The sequence below is a fragment of the Dreissena polymorpha genome, chromosome 16 (assembly GCF_020536995.1).
Source record: "Dreissena polymorpha isolate Duluth1 chromosome 16, UMN_Dpol_1.0, whole genome shotgun sequence".
Classification (NCBI taxonomy): domain Eukaryota; kingdom Metazoa; phylum Mollusca; class Bivalvia; order Myida; family Dreissenidae; genus Dreissena; species Dreissena polymorpha.
In genome coordinates, this window is record NC_068370.1 from 3396691 (window position 1) to 3423768 (window position 27078).

At 33.3% G+C, this 27078-nt stretch overlaps 1 protein-coding gene across 1 annotated transcript; it reads right to left on the reverse strand.

Moving 5' to 3' along the window:
• Positions 1-4164: 4164 nt before the first annotated feature.
• On the reverse strand, positions 4165-26416 carry LOC127862961 (uncharacterized). The gene is made up of 5 exons (XM_052402234.1): positions 25932-26416; positions 25346-25399; positions 6434-6651; positions 4858-5237; positions 4165-4671 (listed from the first exon to the last, which is right to left on the reverse strand). Exons 1-5 carry the CDS (start codon positions 25940-25942, stop codon positions 4393-4395), a joined length of 942 nt encoding a protein of 313 aa, XP_052258194.1. The 5' UTR covers positions 25943-26416; the 3' UTR covers positions 4165-4392.
• Positions 26417-27078: the final 662 nt, after the last annotated feature.

Below are 27078 nucleotides of genomic sequence, written 5' to 3' on the forward strand. Positions count from 1 at the left end.
ATACAGTATGTGTTTTGAAGGGATTATTTCTGAGTAAGCATTGTTTTTATCAGCAGATGTGTTGGTTAAAGCAAAAGCCAGTTAATGCATGGATAGATCTATTCAGTACATTAACTTGCGTTATTGAAAACGATGTCCGCTAAAAAATCTCATGTTTATTTACCGTTCAAATAAATAAAATATAAGCTATTCGGACATTATTAAAACTCGCATGTTAATTTTACCAATTGTTTTTATTAAATTAACAACCGTTACGCATAAAGCCTTTGAACGCACACGTCTACAAAGACTGCCCCGCATATCATACAAAAAGCGCAAGACAAACGAGTTCTTCCAGCACATAACAGCAGCGACCGTCACACGAAAGCTGGCTTGGTTTGGTCTCAGCAAACGGTGCCCCAGGGCACGCTAGAGCAAAGTCGTCGTTGAAACCGCCACGAGAACAAATGGCTGGTCCATGAGAAACAGTAGATATTTTCCACTATTCATAGCAGCCAACACAATACCTGACTGGCGGAGTATATGTGTGTCGTCTTCGCATTTCGCCTCAATGACTTGACAGATCAAGGGAATGAACACCATGATGATGTCTTTCTCATACATAGCATGTCTCCCCTTGTTATAGATAATTGATATATTATATATATATATATATATATATATATATATATATATATATATATATATATATATATATATATATATATATATCAAAAATGTTAGTTGAAACTTAAATGTAAACTTAATTAAACAATGTAAAAAAAAAAATCAAATTTTTAAAGAATAACTATAGGAAATTGTGTCTTTGGACAATAGGCAGACTATAACAATGCAACAACAACTAATGCACTGTTCCTCAAACCATTTTTAGCTCGACTTTTCGACGAAAATGACAGCTATACTACACGCCACAGAGTCGGCATAGGCGTCGGCGTTAGTTAAAGTTTTTTCATAAAGTTAAATAACGTTAACACTATCAAAGATAATTAACTCAAACTTTAAACACTTCTTTATGGCAACACGAAAATTGTGTTTGTCGAGGTGCATACCTCTGTCAGCATTATTATTAGAGATATGCCCTTTTTTATACTTAGAAAAATGAAATTTGGTTAAGTTTTGTGTTATGGTCCACTTTATTCCTAAAGCTATTACTTTCATACTTGCAACACTTACTATCATATAGGGACTGTTCATGCAAAGATATGTAACTCTTACTGGCATTTTGACAGAATTATGGCCCCTTTTATAATGTACTTAGAAAATTGAAAATTTCTTTATGTTTTTTTTTTTCCATTTTACTCCTCAAGCGTCATAGTTATTGCTCTCAGACTTTGATAACTCACTAACTATCATAAGGGGATTGTACAGGACAAGTTGCATAACTCTGGTTTGCATTTACGTAATTATGGCCCTTGCTTAACTTAATAAATTTGAATATTTTGTTAAATGTTTTGTTCAGATGCACTTTACTTCTAAAGTATCAATGCTATTGCTTTAAAACTTCAAAAACTTTCTTACTATCATGAGAGTACTGAACCTGGCAAGTTGAATTTGACCTTGACTTTTGATTGACCTTAAATCTCAAGGTCAAATAAATAAATTTTGCTTCAATTGCCATTACTTCTTTATGTAGGATCAGATTTGATGCAAACGTTGACAAAACAACACTTATTTGACATACCACAATGGACTCCTCCCAAACCAGCCCCACTCCAGAATCCCCCCACCCCAATTTTTATTTGTTTTTTTTCCCTTTTTCTTAATTTTTATATATCATATAATATGCGCCGCCCCCATATTATTCTCCCTCTCCACCCCCCCCCCCCCCCCTTGCACACAAAAAGAATGTTTTATGCCCCCGGATCGAATGATCGGGTGAATATTGTGTCTGTCTGTCATTCTGTCTCCAAACTTTCACCTAGATTAAACTTTTGCAATAATTAATACTTTTTGCAATATTGAAGATAGCAACTTGATATTTGGCATGCATTTGTATCTCACTGAGCTGCACATTTTGAGTGGTGAAAGATTAAGGTTATCCTTCTAGGTCAAATGTCAATTATATGGCTTCAAAGCGGCGTTCAAACTTTAACCTTGGTCATAACGTTTGCAATTTTGAAGATAGCAACTTGATATTTGGCATTATGTGTATCTCGTTGAGCTGCACATTTTGAGTGGTGAAAGGTCAAGGTCATCCTTCAAGGTCAAAGTTCAATTATATGGATTCAAAGCGGGGGGTTTGCGGGATTTTCTTTAATCTTCAAAATACATGGAAATACATTTCACAAACCTACGTGATCGATTAAAGCTTGCCAGTGTTAGACATAGACTTTTAATATTTCATCTACCTCGCCTTTGTACTTCATCAATAGGTCTTCACTAACCCTGTCGCACCTATACGTGAAGCTTGCATGTATTTGTTCAATATATGGTTTATACGATATATTGCAGTCTGTCATAATTTGTATTTCATTCCCTCTACCCATGATCTATGTTCAACCCGGACATTCAATAATTACTTGGTAATTGTGTTTATATGTTAACAACATCATCGCATGCTAACTTTTACGGTGTTAGTATACACCCATTTACAATGTCAGTCTGTCTTTGTTTTACTTTTATGTCCGTGACTTGTTCTTACGACCTTAGCCGTTCACCTTTATATCCACAACAGTGCATAAATTATACGTAGAGTGTACTTCATATATGGTATATATCGTCACATCAATGCATTATAATTAATGTGACAATTAAATGCCGAAACACATCTGCAATTCACAGTGAATGAAAAACAAATGATTTTCTTTTGAAATTCATCAAATACTCTTAAGTTTCTCTATATTTTATATGCAAGTACGTGATGAGTGATTTAATACTTGAAGTAAACTTTGATTTATAAATGTTAGCTTCAAAACGAGCATTCATGGCGAGATCAAATGGGTAACATTTTGAGCTCAATGGTTGCAATAAGTTTGAATAGTTACTTAGAAATCAAATGGAAAGGGTGTTGGATTGTTGAAATTGGGCAGAACGATATTTTTCGGGAAACCTCGCCATATGATACCCTTTACTTTTGTATGTGACTTTTCTGTTTTCTTTGATGTTCCTATATTTCAAGAGGAATGTTTCTTATAAAAAAAGTTAGATGCTGATACCAATGAATACTATGCGTTACTCTATAAAACCATTAATAGCCAATAAATTCCGATTGGCTTATTTACGAGAACATTGGCAAATTAAAAAGGACAATAAAGTGTGGGACATGGTCAAATTTTTAAATATTGGGGCAAAAAATGGAATGGAGGATACACATGGAAGCACCCCTGCCATTTTTCTTGAGCTCAATACAAATAAAGTAATTAAAGTCTATATAACGTTCAAAATAAACGGAAATTTCGTTAAGTATTTTGTAAAATAAAGTTAACACCTTAACAATCAGTGTTCCTGATAGCAATAGCCAAAATTTTATCTCTAGATGTGGTATGATTACATAGATTTTTGTAGAAACAAAATGCTCGTTTTTATTTATTTGTGGCCAGAATTAATTCCCACGAATATATCTATTCATACGACACACGAACACCATTTTAGTGTTTGTGTGTCGTATTAATAGGTATGCAAAACAATAATAAAAACGAGCATTTTATATCTACAAACATCTATTTTACCAGACCACATCTGACGTTGAAATTTCGGCAATTGCCATAAGGAACACTGATTTTTAATTGGTTAAGTTTATTTAACGAACAATTGTACGTAATTTTCGTTGATTTTGAATAGTAATGTTACTTTAATACAATGTTTTTAAAATAATATCACATATGTCTACGTTTTTTAACGAATAAGCATTTTGCATACCTTATTTGAAGTATACCATTGTTATGTGGAAGTTTCAATCGCACAATAATATATCAATACTTGTGTTATGCACGTTAGTTTTTTAAAACGCCAATCTTGCATAGTAGACGAGAATATAATAATATGTCTATGACACTTGGTGAAATTATACACATTAACGGCACGGCCAAGGTTTTTGTATTGAACACAAAAATATTAAAACAGATAAATAAATTAATGTTTTATTTACATCCAATATTGTAAAATAAATAATGTTGATATTTCAACGGTAAAGAAAACAATATACAAACAGATAGTTAAAGATGCACGTTGAAAGACTAACAACAAAGTAAGAAAAATAGTTTTGGATACGGAAAAAAGTATGCAATAAGTATGGTATAACAATAAATAGTGTACACGTAAAGATACAAGTTTTCAGTGTGAGGTAAAGATATGGACAAATCACGCTCTATTCGATGTAAGAATATATTCAATACACATCGAGTTCTTTCTTTCAATATGCACAAATAAGCAAACGGCAAGTTAAAGTTTTATTTAACCTGTCCACGGTGGAAGGTTTACTCCAAAATTCGTTGCGGAACCTGCGTTTGGTGACGTAAATCCGTTGTTGAAGTTTTGGTTCTCATTCCGGAACCCGTCAATAGGTGTCCAACCAGTCTGGTCGGAACCGGAAAGGAAACCGTTGTCAAAACCCGTCTGCTGGTTTAACGCGCCCTGATTTCTGGAAGCGGACTGGGTCCCGAGCGATGAATCCATGGCAAGTTGTTTGTACATTCCCCAGGGGTCGCTGTTTACAGACGGCATTCCCGAGCCCTGTTAAAAGTAATATATAATAACTGATGATTATCCGTATTCATGTTGTTTTTTTAATCAATGATCGAACTATTTGAAAACCAATCGTGTAGCATATTTGTTTATTGATGCTTATTGTGAATAACATTAAAGGAAATTACGGAAAAATATTTCAACTATAATAATATAGATATACATATCACTTACAAAGGTGTCAGTTGTTGAAAAAGTGTTGCTTTGTTGGCCATTAATTGCCCACGAATTAGGCAGAACATGCGACTGGTCCATCAATTGTCCAGATTGTCCATTTACCGACAATTGTCCACTGAGTCCATTTGGTGAAAATTGCCCATTCTGCCCATTAACGGACAATTGTCCATTCAGTCCATTTGGTGAAAATTGTCCATTCTGACCATGTACTGGCCACTGACTATTAAAGCCGTTTTGACCGCTTGACAGCCATTGACCGTTCTGAATGTTCATTGGCCGCTGCCCGTTCTGACCAAAAGTGCTCCACTGCTGACCCCAGAACGGACCTGTTGGCAACATTTGACCACTGGCCATTCCTCCTGGAAACAATGGGCTCCCTGTTGAAAGGAATATATGTTGTTTTTTACCATTCATTAGAATTTTTATTCAAGTATCGACAAAGGAAACGTTTACGTAATATGATTGACTGTCTTATTCAATTTACTGGATCACGTGACTCTTTTTGGATTACAATTAAATGTAAACACGCTTATAAGTGGTGCTTTTTTCAAATAACGTTTTAAAACAAGTTTTCTTAAGAATTTCAAGTAGTGCGGAAAAGAAAGATTTATATGCTGCTCATGGCAATGTGAAATACATCAGAATTACTTTATTTAATAATCCTGTATTCTTGTTAAAAATTCGATGCGTTATGCACGGTAATGCTTCCCGCAACGTGAAATTGTATCACCAATTGCAGACGTATTCCATGACTTATTTTTAAACCTTAAGATATCGGCACAAACTGCACGAAAAACTTTCTTTTATGCACTTAAGACTTTTGCAAATGAATTTCAACTACTTGAGATATTTGCAAAAAAAAGTTCTAAACGGCGTGTGTGTATTCGGTCCGGTCCGTGTGCAAAATCCTTAAACCCTAGTTGATTCTGCATCCTGTTACTGTAAATGATACATTAACGTTCCAGTAATTGTTCCGATTTGTTCATATTATGCAAACAATTCATTGATATTTTTGTGCAAACACAATCATCGTCCAAACTGTGTTCTTTATCAAGTATGAAGGTGTAATAACATAATTTTAACTTAATGTCTGAAAAGCAACGACCTAATTTGTCCAATTAAAACCAATAAGTTTTTCCAATGACAGCATTTAGAGTGTATGAACTAACACACACAGAATCTAGCTTATAATGACTTTCACGTTTCGTAAGCACAAAGTTTTTTTCCAACAATTGTTCAATAATGAGAATGTAAATTGTTACATCACATTTGATTATAATGGTGCTCGCAGATCGCCATTTTTACAAAGAAAGCAGTAAAAAGTTGTTTGTTTTGTTGATATAAGCATAGAAATGAAGATCGAAACAATACACCCAGCGGCAAGAAGATAAGTCTTAGTAAATTTGTGTATTTTACGTTATCATTTTAACTTCAATTTATGTAAGATCATGTTAAACATAAATGTCAAACAATCAAACATTCGTTGTCATCATTTTGATTGTCTATGCAACAAACAGAGCTTTCGCCCATGACGCTTAAGAAAACCGAAGAATCGACATTATGATTGCCTTACCAAAAATATTGTCCCTTGTCCACGCACCGCCTCGATGCCACGGTGCGTGGCTAATATGTATCAGGGGCAGATTGATCCCAGGGACCATAGATGGCGGGAGAGGATTCCATGGCATCATACGAAGCTGGCCCTGACTCGTTGCAAAGGCACACAAAGCTAGGAACACGGCTAGATATAGTGTCTGCTGCATTATGTATATTCCGATGTTAATATGTCGGCTGAAAATGAAAAATGCACGGTAAATTATAAGCAACAAATAGAATGGGTATGCACGTTTGAGGACTCGAACGCGATCTGTTTTAAAAGGATTCACTTTTTAGATTTCATACCATAGAGTAATATGGCTGAATATTTAATCGGTATTTAAACATTCCATAGAAAAAACACGATTTTGGTGTTTTTATGCTGTTAACTTCGCAATATGTTTCCGCATTTTATTATAACATTTGAGTATTTCTATATGATTGCAGCAACATCTACAATACTTGTTACGATTACGTGCATGTTTGTCTTGTTGGAGCAATTAAGGAATGTCAACATAACAACCCTGATTTAGAAGGGACGACACGTCTGATTGTCCTGAAGGAAACCATGTTTAAAACTCAGTGTAAATGTCATAACAGTAAATAACTTACCTTTTTCAGTCGAGTGATGATTTGTACAGAATGAAAAGATTATATCCAATTAATTTGACCGTGTTTTCAGAGTTTGTTTTGCTGTCTTTTCAATGCGCTACTGGTGTCTGATTCCGCTTGATCATCGTTCCTGTATTTATACGTTCCCACAACAAATCCCTCCTTAGAATCCGTTTTAAATAAAATGACGTCAAACTAACGGATTTCCCTAAGAACTTCATGGTTATGAATAACAACGTATCAATTTACCAAAAACTGTTAATAACTGGTGTACGATTGGTGGTGACTAATTTAAAACGTTTCCGCTACGTCACTTTGGTTAATTAGGTGACACTGGACGTGCATTTACTCACGTAGTTATTGACAAGCAATTTCGGATGTTTTACATCCCTTTACTTATGTGATTGGACATATACAGAGTTGTTTAGATTTATAGTTTTGCCTTGGGGTTGTAAACATTGACACTCATAGAAAGGAATGCTCAAAACAGCATGATCTCGCGTTTACATTTATTTGAAAATATATTGTTTTGATCGTTTCACACGTTACTTGCATATCACCATTATATTGATGCGTTGATGTTTTAAATGCACTTACTTGAATAACTAAACGGGAATATTCTTATTTATATTTTAAAATATAGTTGTATGATATTTTAATATGGAGGAATTCCCCATCGAAAAAAAAAATTCACCAGGAACACAAATACATTTCTGTAAATAGCATAAAACGCGCCAAATTATACCATTGTCATTTCCCATGTGATAAGTGAACACGTGAACCCTTTTGTGAAACTAAATTATGATAATAAACAAAAAAAATATTCTCAGTTCTATTTTGAAAACGGTTTTTGCAAGGTAATGAAAAGCACACCTTTGGTAATAATCTGGTTTACGACATAAAAATTGACATAGAATATGGTTCGGTAAGTTAATATTTACTCGTATACTAAACTAAACAGTGATTTCAGCATAGCATCGGTTTATTGTATTAAGTTCAAAGATAAAGAGTCAAGTAGCTATTTCGAACCGACATCTATGCCAGGATAAGTCACAAAAACAAATGATAATGTCAAAGGCAAAGTATCGACGAATGTAAAACATAAATTCTTTACTTTGGATATGAGACCATTACTATTATAATATAAACACAATCAACGCTATCAAAAGCGAAGTCTTATCAAAAACACTTAAACACATTATTGAGTACAATGTATTTAAACAATGCCTTTTGTCTAGAACGCAGTTTAACAACTTAACAATGACGAATCACGAATCACGCTTTATTTCATGCATATCGACATGTACAACGATGATGCAATATATTTACAATTAATACTTAAATAATGACTATCAAACACACAGAGACATACATACATTTGTACTTGTAAGCGTAAACAACATAGAATAGTATTATGTATTTCATATGGACCGCGTCATGCGAAACTATTCGACTAGCGTAGCTCCAGACCAGTCTGGGCAGGATCTACCATATCCACTTATTAAAGCGAGATTATACGGTTTTGTCAAATATTTATTCATTTATATAATTTTTTATAAAATGTGTAAAAAAAAAACTAAACATATTTTTCAAGATAAATTTAACTTTAAATAAAAGTTAAGAAGAATGTGTGTCGAAAAAATGCGAAATAAGCCAGATATTTAATTCTGAAATCGAAAATGTCTGAACAGTCGAATTCGCAAGCATGTAAATCATGCAGATACGATGTGAATCTAAATTTAGTTTAACGGTTAATTTTAAATTCCTGCAACGATATCTATTCATACGACACACGAACACTAACAAAAAGACGAATGCTTCCGTTATTGTAGGAAAATATGTACGAAATATCTTCGTTACAATCGGCTCGGGGCGCTAATTTGTCTTTGCTGCATTTTATGAAATTCTTCTTCAATGTATACTTTTTGTTGCCTTTTTGTGTAATTGTAACATATTTTATCAATATTTTACAATGGAACACATATAAAAATCGTAAAGTCTCGCTTTAAAAAGCGGAACATTGTATGACTTAAATACGGACGTAGTATCTCCATTTCTGGAGCAACCCTAGGCGCATATAGTTTATCACTAATTTTCGCATGATGCATCTCATATAATGCAATAATCACAGGTCTACATGATGCATACTGAGATTTTAATTAAGCTTCTAAATATAGGTCGTGCTCTATGAAAATTAGGTTTACTGCATGTGCGAAAAGTGTTGTCACAGATTAGCCTGTGCAGTCCACACAGGCTAAACAGGGGCGACACTTACCGTCTTAATGGAATTTTGCTAAGAAGAGAAGTTTTTTAACGAACAATATCATGAACGCTGATAGTATCGTACCTGATTAGTGGGGGCCGACTGCACAAGGTTATTCTGGTACGGCACTTTACGCACATGCATTAAACCCCCTTTTCACAGGGCATGGCCCAAATATATTCACTGATCGATAAGTATGACTTACATATTCAACCCATTGGAGATTAATTAGTTGGCTGTTCAAGTCTTAACAAAGCATAACATATAACACACATGGGAAGTTTCCTCACGGTCTTGGTTGTAAAGTTGGCATGATTTTGACAACCCAATGAAGACTACCCGAGCATTTGTTTACATGCAAGCATATCATGTATGCGTCTTAAGACAGGAAACAATGCCTTAAATAAAATACCACAACATTAAACTGCATAGCTTACATCGTATGATATTATAAAAGAACATGTTTATAACGTTATGTCTTATTTGTATCAACATGTTTATAACGTTATGTCTTATTTTTATCAAAGGTTTTGACTATGTTTTGAAGCCATAATTTTCTTTTTATTTAAGAAACTCTAAATATTTTTTATATATTTCATGCATGCAACAATTGACAGAACTTTATCGCTTTTCTGTTAAAAACGACACAAGCATCAAAAGTGTACAGGCGATACATATTACTTATTGATTTTAACCTCCATATTTTTCCTTAAACATTAAAACAATGCGAATGTTGGTTTTACTGCTCGTTTAGTGTGAATATTTGAATGAAACTCACGTACCTTCATATTATCTAGATTGTGTTGTATGTTAATATAATTTTATCAATCTATATTATTATAGAATTTTATTTACAGTGTCTTGTTGCTTTTTTAATGTAACTAAGAATATTTTTTTTAATCCAAATCAATTTCTAAAATAAACAAGATGTGTTTGTAAAACACTATGTCCCCCCATATATTTTACCTTTGACCTTGAAGGATGACCTTGACACTTTACCGCTCAAAATGTGCAACTCCATGAGATACACATGCATGCCAAATAACAAGTTGCTATATTCAATATTGCTAAAGTTATCACCAATGTTAAAGTTTGACGCAAACAAACCAACACACAAACAGACATCGGCAAAAACAATATGTCCCCCCGTATAGACTGGGGTCATACAAAACGTCGCAACTGAGGTCAATTATGTTGAACGATAGCACAGGGATCGTGTGTATGATAATTAAAATGATCATTCACTGTTACATTATCGTTTTTAAAAAAAATATTAAATTGTGATTTTAGCATGTTCATTATCAATAACAATGAAAATACTTTAAACGTGTGCATACAATCCATATAAAATTGTTTTAAATTAATTTTTGGCATTCTATGTAAAAAAAAAAATTGTACTATTGTATTATTGTCGTTGATATCACATATGTAGTCACAAATGTAAACGTTCTTCACGCAAAAATATGACACTCTTATATCAAAGTGCTAAGTATTGCTGAACAAGGAAATAAAAAAAGTTTTTGTGATAAACATAATACGTGAATTATTACGATCCCGTTGTTGTAATTAAAATCGCTCTGATAAGTAGAATGCGCCGTAAATTTTAAATGAATTTGTCAATGAATGAGTATGTGTAGACGAATTTTCGCCCACATTCCGGCTAGATCACAGTGTCTTTGCCACCATTTGAGTGAAATATTACGACCCTGTCAAGTTATCAAAATGATAGATGCTAATAAGATTAATTACAGTGTCACTCTATGTGTCCGTCACTTGGTTGGCAACTTGGCAGGGACGAAATTTATGTTTTAGGTAACATTTCAAACATCGTAGTACGGAAAAATGAATTACATGTAGTGTAAAAAGGTATAATCACGAATGAACACTTATTAATGTTCAAGAATAATAAATAAAATAAATTATCAATTACCTTAAAGTAACATTACTATTCAAAATCAACGAACATTTCGTACAATTGTTCGTAAAATAAACTTTACCAATTAAAAATCAGTGTTCCTTATGGCAATTGCCGAAATTTCAACGTCAAATGTGGTCTGGTAAAATAGATGTTTGTAGATATACAATGATCTTTTTTATTATTGTTTTGCATATCTATTCATACGACACATGAACACTAAAATGGTGTTCGTATGTCGTATGAATAGATATATTCGCGGGAATTAATTGTGGCCACAAATAAATAAAAACGAGCATTTTGTTTCTACAAAAATCTATGTAATCATACCACATCTAGCGTAGAAATTTTGGCTATTGCTATAAGGAACACTGATTGTTAAGGTGTTAACTTTATTTTACGAAATACTTATCGAAATTTTCGTTGATTTTGAGCGTTATAGAGACTTTAATGGAGAAATCTGACGATGCATTAATTAATAATATTTAAATGTGTTCAGCTCGTATATAGAACTTCTTCTGGTTAATATCAATGTATCTAAAATATGTAAACGTTTTATGAGTAATAAAATAGAATATCTTAAATAAACAATTTCTACAGGAAAATTCAGTTTGACAATGTGTTTTGTTTTTCTAATTTCTATTTCCTCAAAAGTAAAATCTCTGCCAATGACCTTTTTGGCAAGGACATTGACAGTCAAACTCCTGTCATTGGCATACTGATTTAATATTTAATTTTTTTATAATGCGTTACACATCTTAATTGTAAAGGACATACATTAATATTTAAATGCATGTTCGAGTTACGCGAAACTCCGATAATACCTTTAAAAACAATGTGATTCATTCATTTTAAATTATTTTCATGTACTGTATACTACATAAGATGTTAACAAAAATGATATAATCCCCAGAAATGTAACGATATAAACAATAAATCATTCAGTTTTAATAATACGATACACAATGCTGTCAAAACATGTACAATTTTTATTCATACGTTGCCAAGTGAACGTAGTGAGGTCCAGTTTAAATCAAGTTTTCAAATGACGCAAACGAAATAGCCCGACCGACTCAATCACGTATTAAACACTGTGATATTGAACTCCTTTTTTCCGACATATACTGTGTTATAAATTCTGCTCTGATTTCTTTTACACGCAAACGTGTGAAATACAATGAAATTGTTTTTAAGTCATTTTTAAAATCAGTTCTGCATTCGACTTTGGTAATATGTGTTGTTTTTTTGTTTCAGAAACTTCGTATCGTAAACACTGCGACCATAAAGCAGACGATGATGCGGAGTTTCCTCCTCACCTTTTGAGTCCTAATGCAAGGTCAAGGTCATCCCGATGAGGTCAAGTACGCAACATGGTCGGTCTCCCACCACCATTCTTCCCGGCCCATCCTCAAACGCACAAACTTATGATCCCCGTCAATACGGCGGACATTTGGGGTTTGACAGGCGAGAATATCTTTGGTTAAAGTTAATGCGCTCTAAAGATTTTTTTTGCAAAAGTCTTTACGAAAGTATCATTTATTAAAATAAAACTGATAAAATGTTGATGGATACAAATTCTGTAATAAAAGATGATAAAAAGTTGATGCGAGAACATCAAATATATGAAATAAGTGAATTCATGCAATCACAAATGGCAACGGTTTTGGAATCCGCACTCGTTGTTCAGACTTGTTTACACGAGGCCTTGACACCATGTTTGGTTCTTTTAATAATAATCATGCAGACCGGTGTTAAATACTGTTTCAGATTTACTTAAGTAAAGTATATTTTGTTAGAGACAAACGAATCCCTGTTAATATTTTCAAGGAGCACCGTTTTTCTACGATGGATAATCCAGAGTCAGATGCCTTCAATAGACTTCTGGAATTGGGGCCGGGTTTCGCAGGTGAGATTGGACTGTAGCCATTGAGTGGTCGGTACGGAGAGAACGGTCAACTGTGGCTGCCCGATTGCCAGAATATTTGGAATAATCCGTCAGCACCAAATGATATGAATAACCAGTTGTTATTTAATGGCTTGAGTTGACAAATGAACGGACATAATACATGGTCATTGGCTGAGAACGAAGATGACAATGTGTGTTTTCTATGAATATAAACATGCTTTAAACACAAAACGATTGTGTAGGAAAACAAATCAATATGTTTATTGAATTACCTTTAATATATTTCATAGAACTGAAAAAAACACATACTTTGAGCACTGCTAACAAAATAAGTTTAAAGGAAGCAACATTTGTAATTTTTACTTATAATTTCAATGTTGTTCTTATATTTATTTTATTTCAGGTTAAAGAGTGCAAATAAAATACCGATCCCTGGGGATATATACACAGCTTACAGGTGGATACCAGCTTACCGGAAATTAGATGATAAGAAACCAACAAGTTGGCGCTAGCTCCGGTCCCACTCAGAAAGGGCCGGGCAATATAGATGGCTCTCTTACACAAAACGGATTGCAAACAGGCAACACGAAAAACGGATATCCGGTTTTCATCGGATTTTCAGAATCGAATAGCGCCCTGGGCAGAAATATGCCATCAAAGAGTACATGCATCACCAAAGAATACCTCAACTCTCAGAACCAGTTCTGTTCAACCAAAATTATTGAAATGCCTTGTTCACACATAGAGTGAAAAAATGATGATGCTATTTCTAATTGGTGTTATTGCGTGCTTTATTTTTAATGTTTGAAGATATAGTTTGATCAGTTATGTTCTATTATGTAAAGTATTATTGCGTTTTATTTAAGAACGATTCTTATTCGTTATGATTTTATTCGTTTCGTATAGGTTTTTTTATTTCAATTTAAAGTACATTTCTGACAATGTTTTTTATTTTGATCCTGTACAGGTAAGGTACAACAAACTAAAGAAGCATTAAAATCAAATGTAACTCTACTCCAACAACCAAACTTGTGGACGTCTTATTGTCCATATTAAATCATGTATATAGAATTTAGACAGCTTTTTCAAATACTTTCGCGATAGTTTTAATTATGCTTATAAACATATTGTTGTACCATGCACTCTTTCATCCTCCCCATAAATTCAGATATAATATTTTGTGTCCTTACTCTCAGGGGGAAGGGGCATACATAGTGTGTTCTTGTCCGCCCAAATGTCCGATGGATTTCTGTGTTGTTCTTATTCGATAAATATTGTCGCGTGATTGGTGCAGCTTCACAAACACAATGCAAATTAACCATCATGTGAACTTTCGCCCCTAAGTATTTCGTTTACATTGCAATTTGTTTTTGGCATACCTGGCGGTTTAATTGCGCATCTGTGTTTTAACCGAAAAGTTTTTATCTAAAGGCATGTTACTGTATTACAGATACAGCTGTTTAAACATATTATTAAATCAGCATATAATTTCGCGCAGCTGTGTACATATTTAACTGGATAAAAGAAAAAAATGACGATTTTGAAATTGTATCTTACTCAACTCGAACAGTTTTGTTGCTAAAGTGATACAACTTTAAAAACATATTATCAAATCAAAATGTGAATTTGTTACCATTTATAGTTAGGTGCAATTTTGCAGTCGAAGAAGAAATTAGTCGTTTTTAAAGAAAACAGCATTTTGGATGGAAATTGCTTACAACTCGAAAATAATACAGCTAATAAAATAAAGCTTTGTATTCAAATCTTTCACTGCGCGAAGATGTGCAGTAGGCTAGTCTGGTGCACGTATTTTGACATGGACTTTAGATACTAAGTGGAATTGTATATGAGGGCTAACGTGTCCTTCTAGTTTACTATATTTAAATGCTAAAGATACATGTAGTATATGTTAGTTTTATTAACTATATGTTTCATATCCCTCACCATAATCACCACAATCACCATAATGCACCCACGGTAATTTAGACCATTTTTTCCATTTAACGATTTATGTTCGAGATTCTTAATGTCAAATGAATGTATTCGGAAAGGTTTTCAAAACATTTTGCATCGCTAGAAAATCGGTCTATGCTTACTTTACCTGACTCCAAAACTAAGGGTGTCACGGTACTCCGTGGGACGGTATATCGTAATAGTCTCCCCTCGGTACGGTTCACGATACGCCTCCGAGTCCGTACGGTACGGTACGGTACGTCATTTTCCATGACGCATTTCAAGGGAAGTAACTGTAAATCGCCCAAAAAATGGCGGAAGTTTAATTGAAATCATCTCCAGCGAGCTTCTAATAAAAAATATGAAATAATTGTGTGTTATCAGTAAGAAAGTGGTAGGCGTTTATTTCGTATAAACATGTGCTTTATATCAAGACTTTAGTCGCTACGAATTTCCTAAGCAGGAGCTGTAATTTTGTGATTCCGCTGAGAATTTCGCAACTTCTTGAAACCATTAAAATTAAACTTCAACCACTCAAAAATGTGCTGTGTCGCCTACCTCACGAAACAAGGTGCAATATTTGACTGGTTCTAAGAAATGCGCTTGGAGTTTTATTACCGCACAAGCAAAGATTGGCACAAGCCAGTTTGACTAGTTAGTAAACACGTTTTATTGTTACCTTAAAAAAATCAATCGCAGTTAAAGAAACTTAAAGCAGTCCGTATGTTTCAAACATATCCATAATTTCGTCTTCATATTTAATCAAAGTTTTAGATTTGTAAATAATAATAACTAATTGTCAATTCGTGAACTTTCATGACATTATATGGTATTTTGTATATTGTATGACACATATGTAGAGGTCTTTAATTAAATTGAAAAATGGTTCTAAATGGTTTGTATGTTGTTTCCATCTGACGATACGTATCGCGATACGTATTGTATCGTACACACTGTACCGCGATACGCATCGTATCGTAAGGTGAGCGTATCGTGACACCCTTATCCAAAACAATCTATAAATTACTTTAAGTGACGTTGCAAGTATTGTGTCATCATGGAGAGGTCCCACTCTGTGAGTGTTCTTAACGTTTAAGAATGTACTTCGCATTGTTACGCTATGATGTAAAGTTTCATTATTTCTTCCGCGTTTTATGAATAATTTAGAGCTCCATAAAACTGGATTAAATCCCAATTCTTTGCATTAACCGTCCCAAGCCGGTGACCCCAGTTAAATTCATGCTTGTGTTATTTGTTTATTTTTTGTCGTTAAGTATCTTTGTTTTGCGTTTCACTGAATTGGTTCCTTGAAATATATAAAGGAACATGCGCTATTATTAAATATCTCGGTTGCTAGTGCAGCTAAAGTCTTACTTTGTGAACATTAAAAATAAACGCAAAGACCTTTAACTATACCAGATATTGAAGATAGTTGATACATGAAATTTTATTATTAAAATAATCAGTGACAGTTTACGACCCCGTCAAGTTTTAAGCAATATAATTTCACGATGCTAAGTAGGTGTCTTAATGTCATTTAATTTGAAAGTTGTTGGGTTGGGATGAAAATTTTTAATCACATTATGCAATCAAGATCAAACATTTTTTTAAATTTAATTGTTGTGGGTTTGTGCCCCCATATACGTTAAATATTACGACCCTATCATGTTTATGTCAAGATGAGAGGTGTTAAAAGTACATGCTATCATTTATTACCAAGTATCTGAATTATTTCGTCCACAGAGAGGAAAAGTTAAAATTCAAACGTGACACATTATGTTCGGTTACATTACGGAAAAAGAATACTTTACATATGTAGGTCATAATAAAGGATATAATGGATCGAGAAGATGATAAATTATCTTTTAATTATTTTATAATAACAAAATTTGTCTAAATGTAATTAGTTCGTAAATCTTACGAAATAATACGTGATCCCTGTCTCTTGATTATTTGTTTATTTCATTATTTTATACACAACAGGTAACCATAACAAAGCTTTGTCTTAGTATCTAATATCATATTGACAACGATAGTATTCCTTATTCTTAAATTTTGCTGATAACTTTATACAATCTGAGAACGGATAACATAATAAGAAACTGTGTTTTAAAATGTCCATTACATATTGAACTATATTTGTAATCCTTTACTGCATTATAAACCTGTGCGCAGACCATGGAAAATAACAATTATTTAGTAAAAACAGCGATGCACTGCCTTAGACGACAATAAAATGTTTAGTATTATTGCAATGCTTTATATAATCGAAATTCAGTTTCCATTAAAGTCTCTATAACGCTCAAAATCAACGAAAATTTCGTTATGTATTTCGTAAAATAAAGTTAACACCTTAACAATCAGTGTTCCTTATAGCAATATCCAAAATATCTACGCTAGATGTGGTATGATTACATAGATTTTTGTAGATACAAAATGCTCGTTTTTATTTATTTGTGGCCACAATTAATTCCCGCGAATATATCTATTCATAAGACATACGAACACCATTTTAGTGTTCATGTGTCGTATGAATAGATATGCAAAACAACAATAAAAAAGATCATTGTATATCTACAAACATCTATTTTACCAGACCACATTTGACGTTGAAATTTCGGCAATTGCCATAAGCAACACTGATTTTTAATTGGTAAAGTTTATTTTACGAACAATTGTACGAAATGTTCGTTGATTTTTAATAGTAATGTTACTTTAACGTTTTCAATCATTCCAGCCACTGCACTGGCCCTATTGATATTTTGTTTTGTGTATGTATTGTAATTCCATATGACTGAACAAAGTAATATTTATAAGAGTGAATGCAATAGCACATGCAAGACACAAACAGCAAAAATTTAACAAACACGTAGTTAAAAATAACGTCGAAAACGCGTGTAAATATGAGTGTGATAACTCTTAACTAACTAGTTATAATAATTTCATATTGTACAGTATGAGCTGTTAAGTCAGATAAAATACCCTCCAGTCACGATGAAGTATAAACATTGAGAAATACAGTATACGCCGCTGAAAATGTGCCTGCGTCATGTTGTGGACTTTGTAAGGTCCAGTTAAAATCGAGTATGAAAATCACTCATTGGAAATAGCCCGTCTGACTCAACAACGGATTATTCATTATGATATTGGTCCGTCTTTACGTCGGCGCGTTACTCCAACGTTTCTTCCGTTACGATGGCGTCATGGTATGAATGGACAGGATTGACGAGAGATCGGATAAATACTGACTACTTGTGCCAGTCGCTTTCAGTCAGAAACGAGATATCTGTAATAAAGAGGCAAAGAAAAGAAAAGTGACATAGTAAATCAGCGGATAGCATAACGCTTAAAGGTATTTTATTATATTTACGTAAAAACGATTACAAATAACAAATTTCCAAAATCAAATACACATGTCCTTGTTGCTGAATAATTGAACTAGCACTACATCGATTATAAACCAATAGAATTGTATCAAAACAGTTATTTCCGACAAAGTGATTTATCAGTTTGCGGAGACAATGTTTGACAATGCAAAAACTTAAAATTCAATACCAATATTTTAAAAACGCGTGTATAAAATAAGTTGTACATTAGTCTCCTCTGTGTACGATATTATGTACGATTTGCTACCACTCGACTATGAAGCTACCGATAATATTAATTCTGGTTGTCGCAACTTTTGCCCTGGCTCAATGTCAAATTCTTCACAGATTGGGTCACAGAGGTCACAGTTTTTGCCACCCTTCACAAATCTTCATGGCCAATCTAGATCCCTAGGTACCATTTATTCCCGCCCCTAGGGGAGATCTATGGGACTGGATGGGCGCCAGTCTTTTCGGTAAAAATGGATTTATTATTAAAACATAACTAATCTTAGCGGTGTTTAAACTGTTGAAGTTACGAGAAACATTATGTACTTAGTTTTTATAGACATTTATCAAATATTGAGCAGTCTGTACTTTTTGCAAAGAATTTAATCACCTGTATTTATATTTATTTGAACACTAAATAATTCCTTTAAACTTGGCGTGCACAAACATATACGTCAATAAAATAATTGTCGAGTTGTTAGATACTCATTTATGAAAATAAGGAATCAGTTACACAGATAATTATTTAACATTATTTTGTAGGAGGAAAACAAAACCTTGTTTGTTTATTTTCAGGGGGACACTTGTTTCCAGGAGGGATGATCCAGGGTCAGATGTCGCCAAATGGACAATTCTGGGATCAGCAGCCGGGTTTCCGAGGTCAGATTGGACAGTGGCCAATGAGTGGTCTGTTTAGACAGAATGGACAACCGTGGCTGCCCAATGACCAGAATGGTTGGAACAATCCATTATCAGCCAATACTATAAATGGTCTCAACGGACAGTGGAGTGGACAGTTACACAATCTAGGACCAATGACTGACGTTGAGTATGATAATGTGAGTATAGCACACATTTTGAAATATACACTTTAAAAAAAGCAAAACAGAGTTTAACAAAAACAAACAAACAATATATCTTAATTGATGTTTTGTCTTATCGACTTTCCACTGCGGTTTTTTCGTTCATAATTCCAAACGTATAAAGAAAAGTTGATAAATACTTGCTAGTTTGAGTTTATAATTATGTAACACTCACTCTTTATGCTGATAAAGGTGTATATATTTTCCCAGAGAAGAGTGTCAAACGCAAACACCGGAAACTCCGATCCCTGGGCAAATTATACACAATTTACAGACGGAAACCAGGTTGTTGGTAATCCGTTGCTAGGCAATCAACAGTTTGACGTGAAATCCGGGTCATCTGTCGATCTCACTCAAAATGGATTTGGCAGTGTGGACGGCTCTTTTACACAAAATGGAGTCCAAGCTGGCAATTCCTTGTTTAATAGCGGTTTTCCAGTTGTCGCCGAAACTTCAGGTATAAATGGTGCCCAGTCAGGCAATATTCCAACACGTACGGCAGGCAAAAACAACAACAAGCATCCGTTTCAGTGGCTAAGAAAGAAGTAAATTAGTGCAACCAATTGAAGCGAAATGTTTAGTAATTTATTTATATTTCTCAATCAGTTATTTGTTGTTCGAAACGAATCAGTGACCAATTGCTCTTATTATTTGTGTTAAAATGTAATTTTATTTGTGCATATTTCGCTCTTATATAAATTATGTATTTTGCACATATATATTTAGCGTTATTTTTGTTCTCAATTACATTGTTTTCTAACCTTTTATAATATACTTATTTAAAATTATGGGCGAATAAAATATCAGAATGTTCATTCATACATCTTGTTCCTTATATTTTGCCCAATAATATTGTTTTCTAATGTTTTACAATTAACTTGTTTATTTTCAATTTATTATTTTGTTATAAATTATGGGTGAATAAAATATCGAAATGTTCATTCATACATCGTTTTCCTTATATTTTGATACTCTCGATCAGCAGACGATTTATTCCATAAATCAGGAGATAGTTAATGTATCATGTTTTTCTAGTATTCAAAAGTAGAATTACACTAAATTTATTCAATTAACTCATATAATATATATAACTACATTGCGAGGTATGTCCACATATACTCTTAGAATTTGTTGAAATTTAATACGCATGTATTACCTATGTCATTTCGATGAATTTCAAATTTGTATTATAGGTGTAATATAAAAAAATACAATCATGAAGCGAAAAAAGGTTAAACATACTTATCTAGAGAATACAAAAGAATGTACCGTTTTAAAGCGGATATACGTATACGATTTAAATGTCGACATTTGATCCTTGTAATCTTAAACAAACATGTGAACGCAAACTGTTATGCAAAATTAAAAACAATCTTTATTTGATACTATCCATCAAATAAACTTCAATGCAATATGTTCTGAACAAGTTTACGCCGATACCGACACGTTTACTCGTAGTGGTTGCTGAATAAATGTGTCTATGTATCGTTTAAACAAACCCACATGAGGCTTTCCCAACAGTGTTCTATCTTTGTCCAAGAAGAGTTTTCAGATGTCGAGTAAAATATTATTTGAAATTTAAAACATATTACGTTCGCTTTTTTTGGGTATTACTGTTTTTGAAAGTGTATGCTAGTTTTTAATTTATCAACGTTTGTTCTGAAAAGGTGGTATATACTCTCTTTAAGTGAGCCGAGGCATGCGAACATGAGTTTTATGCCTTATGCGGCCAGTGTAGCACCAGACAAGCCTGCGCATTAAGCGTAGTCTCGTAAGAAGCCAACATGTCCGCTTATGACACCGTGAAACTTTGCGTTGACTTTATAGCGGATAAGGTTATCCATCCCCAGATTTCGCGAAAAAGCAGGCTCGTTTGGAGCTACGCTGTGGCTCAAATGGTTTTATAATCAACATGCCTTCATATAAATTTATAAGCTCAGTGACACGTTGACGAAATCAACATTCAAGTGAATAATATTCTCTACAATAAATTATGAAATTGCCCAGTCAATTATTTAATGTAAACACCGGGTTAAGGTCAGCGATATAATAACAAGGAAACTGTCTTTTATGTGTCATTTTGTATTTACTTAGTATGTAAATGTTGCTGGTTTGAAGATACTTTGTATGCAAATGTCAATCAGTCACTTTATTCACGAAGGCGATTTGGACATTTATGTGTATTAATTTGTTACGCCCTCCTGATCTGTAACCAAAGTCCATAAATAAGCAGTTTCCATTTTGAGCAACATCTTGTGCTTGAATTTGAACATCGATCATCTCGTAAAATGAAAAGACGCAAAAAACATTCCTTCATAGCTCTAAAAGAAAATTTCTTTTTTAAACATATACTTATTTTAATATAGTATTTCTGTATAATTTTTTTTTACTTTTACATTTATTTTAAACTTGGTTTTGGCATTCATATAATAAACATTGAAGTGGTTTTAATGTAATAACATTTCAATACATATTTAAGTAGTGCACGGATTAATTTAATCCGCTTTACAATGTATTGCTTATTGTGTGGTTAGTCCATACACAAAAACGGTTCATATTTTATACAGATCGGTATTTATTTGTGATTGGTTAAGAATGTTGCTCGAGCATTTCGTGAATGTATAACGCACATGACTTTTCACGAGCATAGAGTATATTTGTGTAAGAATACTGTTAAAAAAGAATAACTGTATAATTTTTTGTCTTACTGTATGCGGTTTGGCCATGGAAGTCTAACCATTCCTGGTATTCGCCCTGTTTCACAGTATGTAAAACGTAACATTACCTGTTAACCCATTCTATAGACGCCTTTGGGGGTTGTGTATCATCACAATAAAGCACAATTAAATTGTAGTTTCAAAACTTCTATATTTTATCGTTTAAAATTTAATTATAATTGTAGTTTCAAAACTTCTATATTTTATCGTTTATCATTTAATTATTATTGTAGTTTCAAAACTTCTATATTTTATCGTACATCATTTAAAGTAACATTACTATTCAAAATCAACGAACATTTCTTTCAATTGTTCGTAAAATAAACTTAACCAATTGAAAATCAGTGTTCCTTATGGCAATTGCTGAAATTTCAACGTCAGATGTGGTCTGGTAAAATAGATGTTTGTAGATATAAAACGCTCGTTTTTATTATTGTTTTGCATATCTATTCATACGACACATGAACACTTAAATGGTGTTCTTGTGTCGTATGAATAGATATATTCGTGGCAATTAATTGTGGTCACAAATAAATAAAAACGAGCATTTTGTATCTACAAAAATCTATGTAATCATACCACATCTAGCGTTGAAATTTTGGCTATTTCTATAAGGAACACTGATTGTTAAGGTGTTAACTTTATTTTACGAAATACATTACGAAATTTTCGTTGATTTTTAGCGTTATAGAGCCTTTACTTATAATTGTAGTTTCAAAACTTCTATATTTTATCGTTTATCATTTAATTATAATTTTAGTTTCAAAACTTCTATATTTTATCGTTTTTTATTAAATTATAATTGTAGTTTCAAAACTTCTATATTTTATCGTTTATCATTTAATTATAATTGTCCAATATCAATATATTCAGAGGCTTTTGAAAGTCGTAGAATAAATAAAAGCCTTTGTCTAAAAAACAACAAGAAAACATTTTGTCAAAAATGCAAAGGCTCAACAATACTGATTTGAAGAACAAATAAACTGATTTGGGACAATTTTGGCAGGTTAGGATGATATGAAATAATACACTTATCAAATTTAAGTTTTTTTATGAAAAGGCTAGAATATAGTCGCCGCTTTATTCCTCTACAAAACTATCATTTTGATGTTAATTCGTTAGTGGGGCTGTTGAAAACAAAATTTCCACACATCAAAAATACTCAATAGCGAACCGTCCGGTACATTCCGTCTCCAAGAACTAATGATCTAATTAAACCTAATTTGCATACACATCTCTTAAAATGGATAAAACAATAATATAATAATAGTCTTTCCAGTGCGAACACTGAACTAAACGAAATTTACAACATGCTTAAACAGTTGGCCGTTTGATTACGGTACTCTGTGGGCATGATTCATTGTAGTACTTCAAAGTCAAAGTCTTTTAATTAACGTTATTATGTACTAGCGCAATTATTGAACATCCGTCCATACACTACATGCGCATACAGTATCACTGCAGGTAACACCAACAGCTTTTATTTCAATTGATTTTCTTTTAAATTAACACCAATGGATTACCGGTACGTATTATCATGTTACATTTGTGAAAGTTCTTTTGATTCAAATACAAATGTGTTACATGTGGGCTGAAAAAGTTTATTAGATTGATACACCAACAACTTTCACTTCTATTCGTTTCGTTAGCATACAGATCCAATATATTATGTACGTTCTAGTAAGATTTGTGGAAGTTCTTTTTAATAAAATAAAAATGTGTAACACGCGGGCTGAAAAGGCCTATTTGATTGATAATTAACCGCATGCAGATTAAGCATCTGCCACATATTTTTTAGAATTATATAAGATATGTAATGGATACACAGTGAACATGTTTAGGTCAAAGCATTGCACATACTTGAGCCATTATGAATACTTCAATCAGGAGCTGGTTATGTAAACAAGAACCGAATTGAAAACATGATTATTACACGTAACATATATAGTGTTACTTTTAGTATACGTGTAAGATAAAAAGAATAGCTAAAATAACAACTCTACAAAAAAGTCAGCAGTAAAACCCACAATTTAGGACACCTATTTTTGCATTTTGTACCAAAATATATAGTTTTGTTAAATATGGCAAAACTAGGTTTAATATTTAAATCCTATGTATCAAACACAGAGTTATTATCCCCACGCTTTTTGAAAAGCGTGGGGATATTGTGGTTATCTCCGGCGTCTGTCCGTCTGTCTGTCCGTCCGTTCTGGCCACTATCTCCTCCTACAATATAAGCACTAGAACCTTGAAACTTACACACACGGTAGCTGTGAGCATATGTGCGACCCTGCACTATTTGGAATTTTGATCTGACCCGTGGGTCAAAAGTTATGGGGGTTGGGATGGGGACGGGTCAGAGATTTTCCTGCGACCGCGGTTCGAAAAAAGCTCATACCTACTGTGTCCCTTCAGATATTGTTTTTATATTTGGTATGCATGTGTATCTAGACAACACCTTTCCATGCTCATACAATTTTTACCCCCGTTACCTTGACCTTGCGGTCAGTGTCCAGGATTCGAAATCTGCGACCGCGATTCGAAAAAGGCTCATAACTACTGTGTCCCTTCATATAGTGCTTTCATATATGGTATGTATGTGTATCTGGACAAGACCTTTCCATGCGCATAAAATGTTTGACCCTTGTGACTTTGACCTTGAGGTCAGCTTTCAGGTTTCAAAATCTGCGACCGCGTTTCGAAAAAGGCTCATACCTACTGTGTCCCTTCAGAAACAACACACAACCACAATTCAGCTGTAAATGCACATGGATAGTGTAAGCCAGATATACATTTTCAGCATTCATTAAACACGGTCGAAAGAAAGCCTTGACGCGAGCTTAACCAGCGTGTGTATGTTTGAATAGACATGTACACAGTAAATTTGGAGGTCAGTAATTGATACTTGATGAGCGCTGATGTAGGTTAAATAGAAGTTATTTGATTAAATGTTAATCACTACATTCATTACACGCAATAAGTAATAATTTCAATTTAATCTTAAGTTTCATTGTTTTGTAGAAAATGTGTTTTAATAAAGCCATCTTATTTATATGTTGATACTCACCTGTCTCTTTCCCACCTACTGGTTTCCTTGTAACTGTATGTGACTTCGTTTTCTCTAAAACACAATAAAAAATAGCATTCACTCATCACAAATTTGCAGGCATCTTCATGTAATTTAATGTCCTAATGAATGATATTGAAAAAAATGATGTTTTGTGAAAAAAAACTTGCGTATATTGCTTATTTAAATGAGTTAACAGAGCTTGCGACGATTGTGCGCATACGCAAGAACGATGCGTAATAAATACGGAATATTACGCTTGTCAATTGTTCCAAGAGTTTGTATCACTCGAGTGGCTTGTGTGATGACGTATCACACGAGAGGCGGAGCCTCGAGTGAGATGCGAAATAGCACAAGCCACGAGAGTGATAAAAACTCTTGGAACAATTGACTAGCGTAATATTCCTTTTATTATATACAACAACTAACGAAAACAGTTAACAAATGTATTTTTTACTTTAACAAAACTGACAAAACAATGACTAAAACGGTACGCCATAGTTTATTTGAGACGCGTATGAATACAGTTTATGTAAATTAACGTAAACATTCGAACCGGGAAAACACAGGTTTCCGACACGCTTACCTTAATGCCATCGTTAATCCAATTTTTATAACAATTAAGTTGACAACTTTAATCCGATGTTTATAACAAAAACGTTTAAACGATATGCACTTCCACTTCTATCTTCCATGGCTTTATCGAAACTTAGTTTAAACCAAACTATTTTATTGTATTCCTATCGAAATATACATTTATGCAAGATAAACACACACTCGAATATACGTTTTTAACACATAGTTTACTGCTAAAAAACAACAGGTCCGACATGTCCTTACAGAGTTTAGATAAAACTATTGTGTTTTGTCACAGAAATGACGTCACACGATGTGCTACGTAATATATTTCGTAATATAAAATATTTCTATTTTCGGTGCGTGTAATGTGACGTCATTAAATGGGTCGAAGTAGTCCGGCTAGTATGGTAATACGGATTTGGAAACAGCGAGTAGCGTAATACGGGATTTTTTATTTCAACGATTGATACAACCTGTATTTTGTTAAAAGCATTAAACATGTATATAATAAATACCACTATGACTATCTTAATAGAACAATATACAAGTGGAATGAATAAGATGATACGCATAGCAGGCAAAACAATAATCTGAGCCAATACAAATGTTACATCATAAAAAATACCATTGACGGTGTCTTCGCCTGTTTGTTCCAGAATGAAGTCCAATATAAATTATCCAGTGACCCCTGAAGAATCCATAATGATTTTGTTAACCACACCAAATTGACACACACACAAGCATGATTGCACGTTCATTAATAAAGTCATATTATTGTTCAATGTTGAAAGCATTCTATTAGTCTTAAACACGCATTCATATAATGTAAAATAGCATTTTATACAAGCAATACTATAATATTTGTATTCGTGCTAAAAGCTTTAAAGTAGTAGGAAAATATGGCATGTTGCTTCCTATGAGCCTTACCAGTTTGTGAATTGATCAATAATTCACCGTCCTGTAGGACTGAAAGCAATAAAAAAAATATATATAAAGTGATGCATTTAGATCTGTAACGACGTATATAACAGTAAACTTAATTATATTAAACAAGTACGTGGAAAGTACTCGTCAGAGTTCATGCTTGAAATACGGGCCTCCTGTAGCTTTTATGCGTCATCTACTTCAAAGAATATGACGTAATTTATTGTATT

Bases quoted from the DNA above. Each gene is read 5' to 3' on its own strand.
- LOC127862961 (XM_052402234.1), bottom strand. The intron at 6,652-25,345 runs GTGAGTATCAAC...TTTCATTTTCAG, and splicing joins AGTAGGTGGGAAAGAGACAG to CCGACATATTAACATCGGAA. The intron at 4,672-4,857 runs GTAAGTGATATG...TACTTTTAACAG, and splicing joins TTTCAACAACTGACACCTTT to GGCTCGGGAATGCCGTCTGT.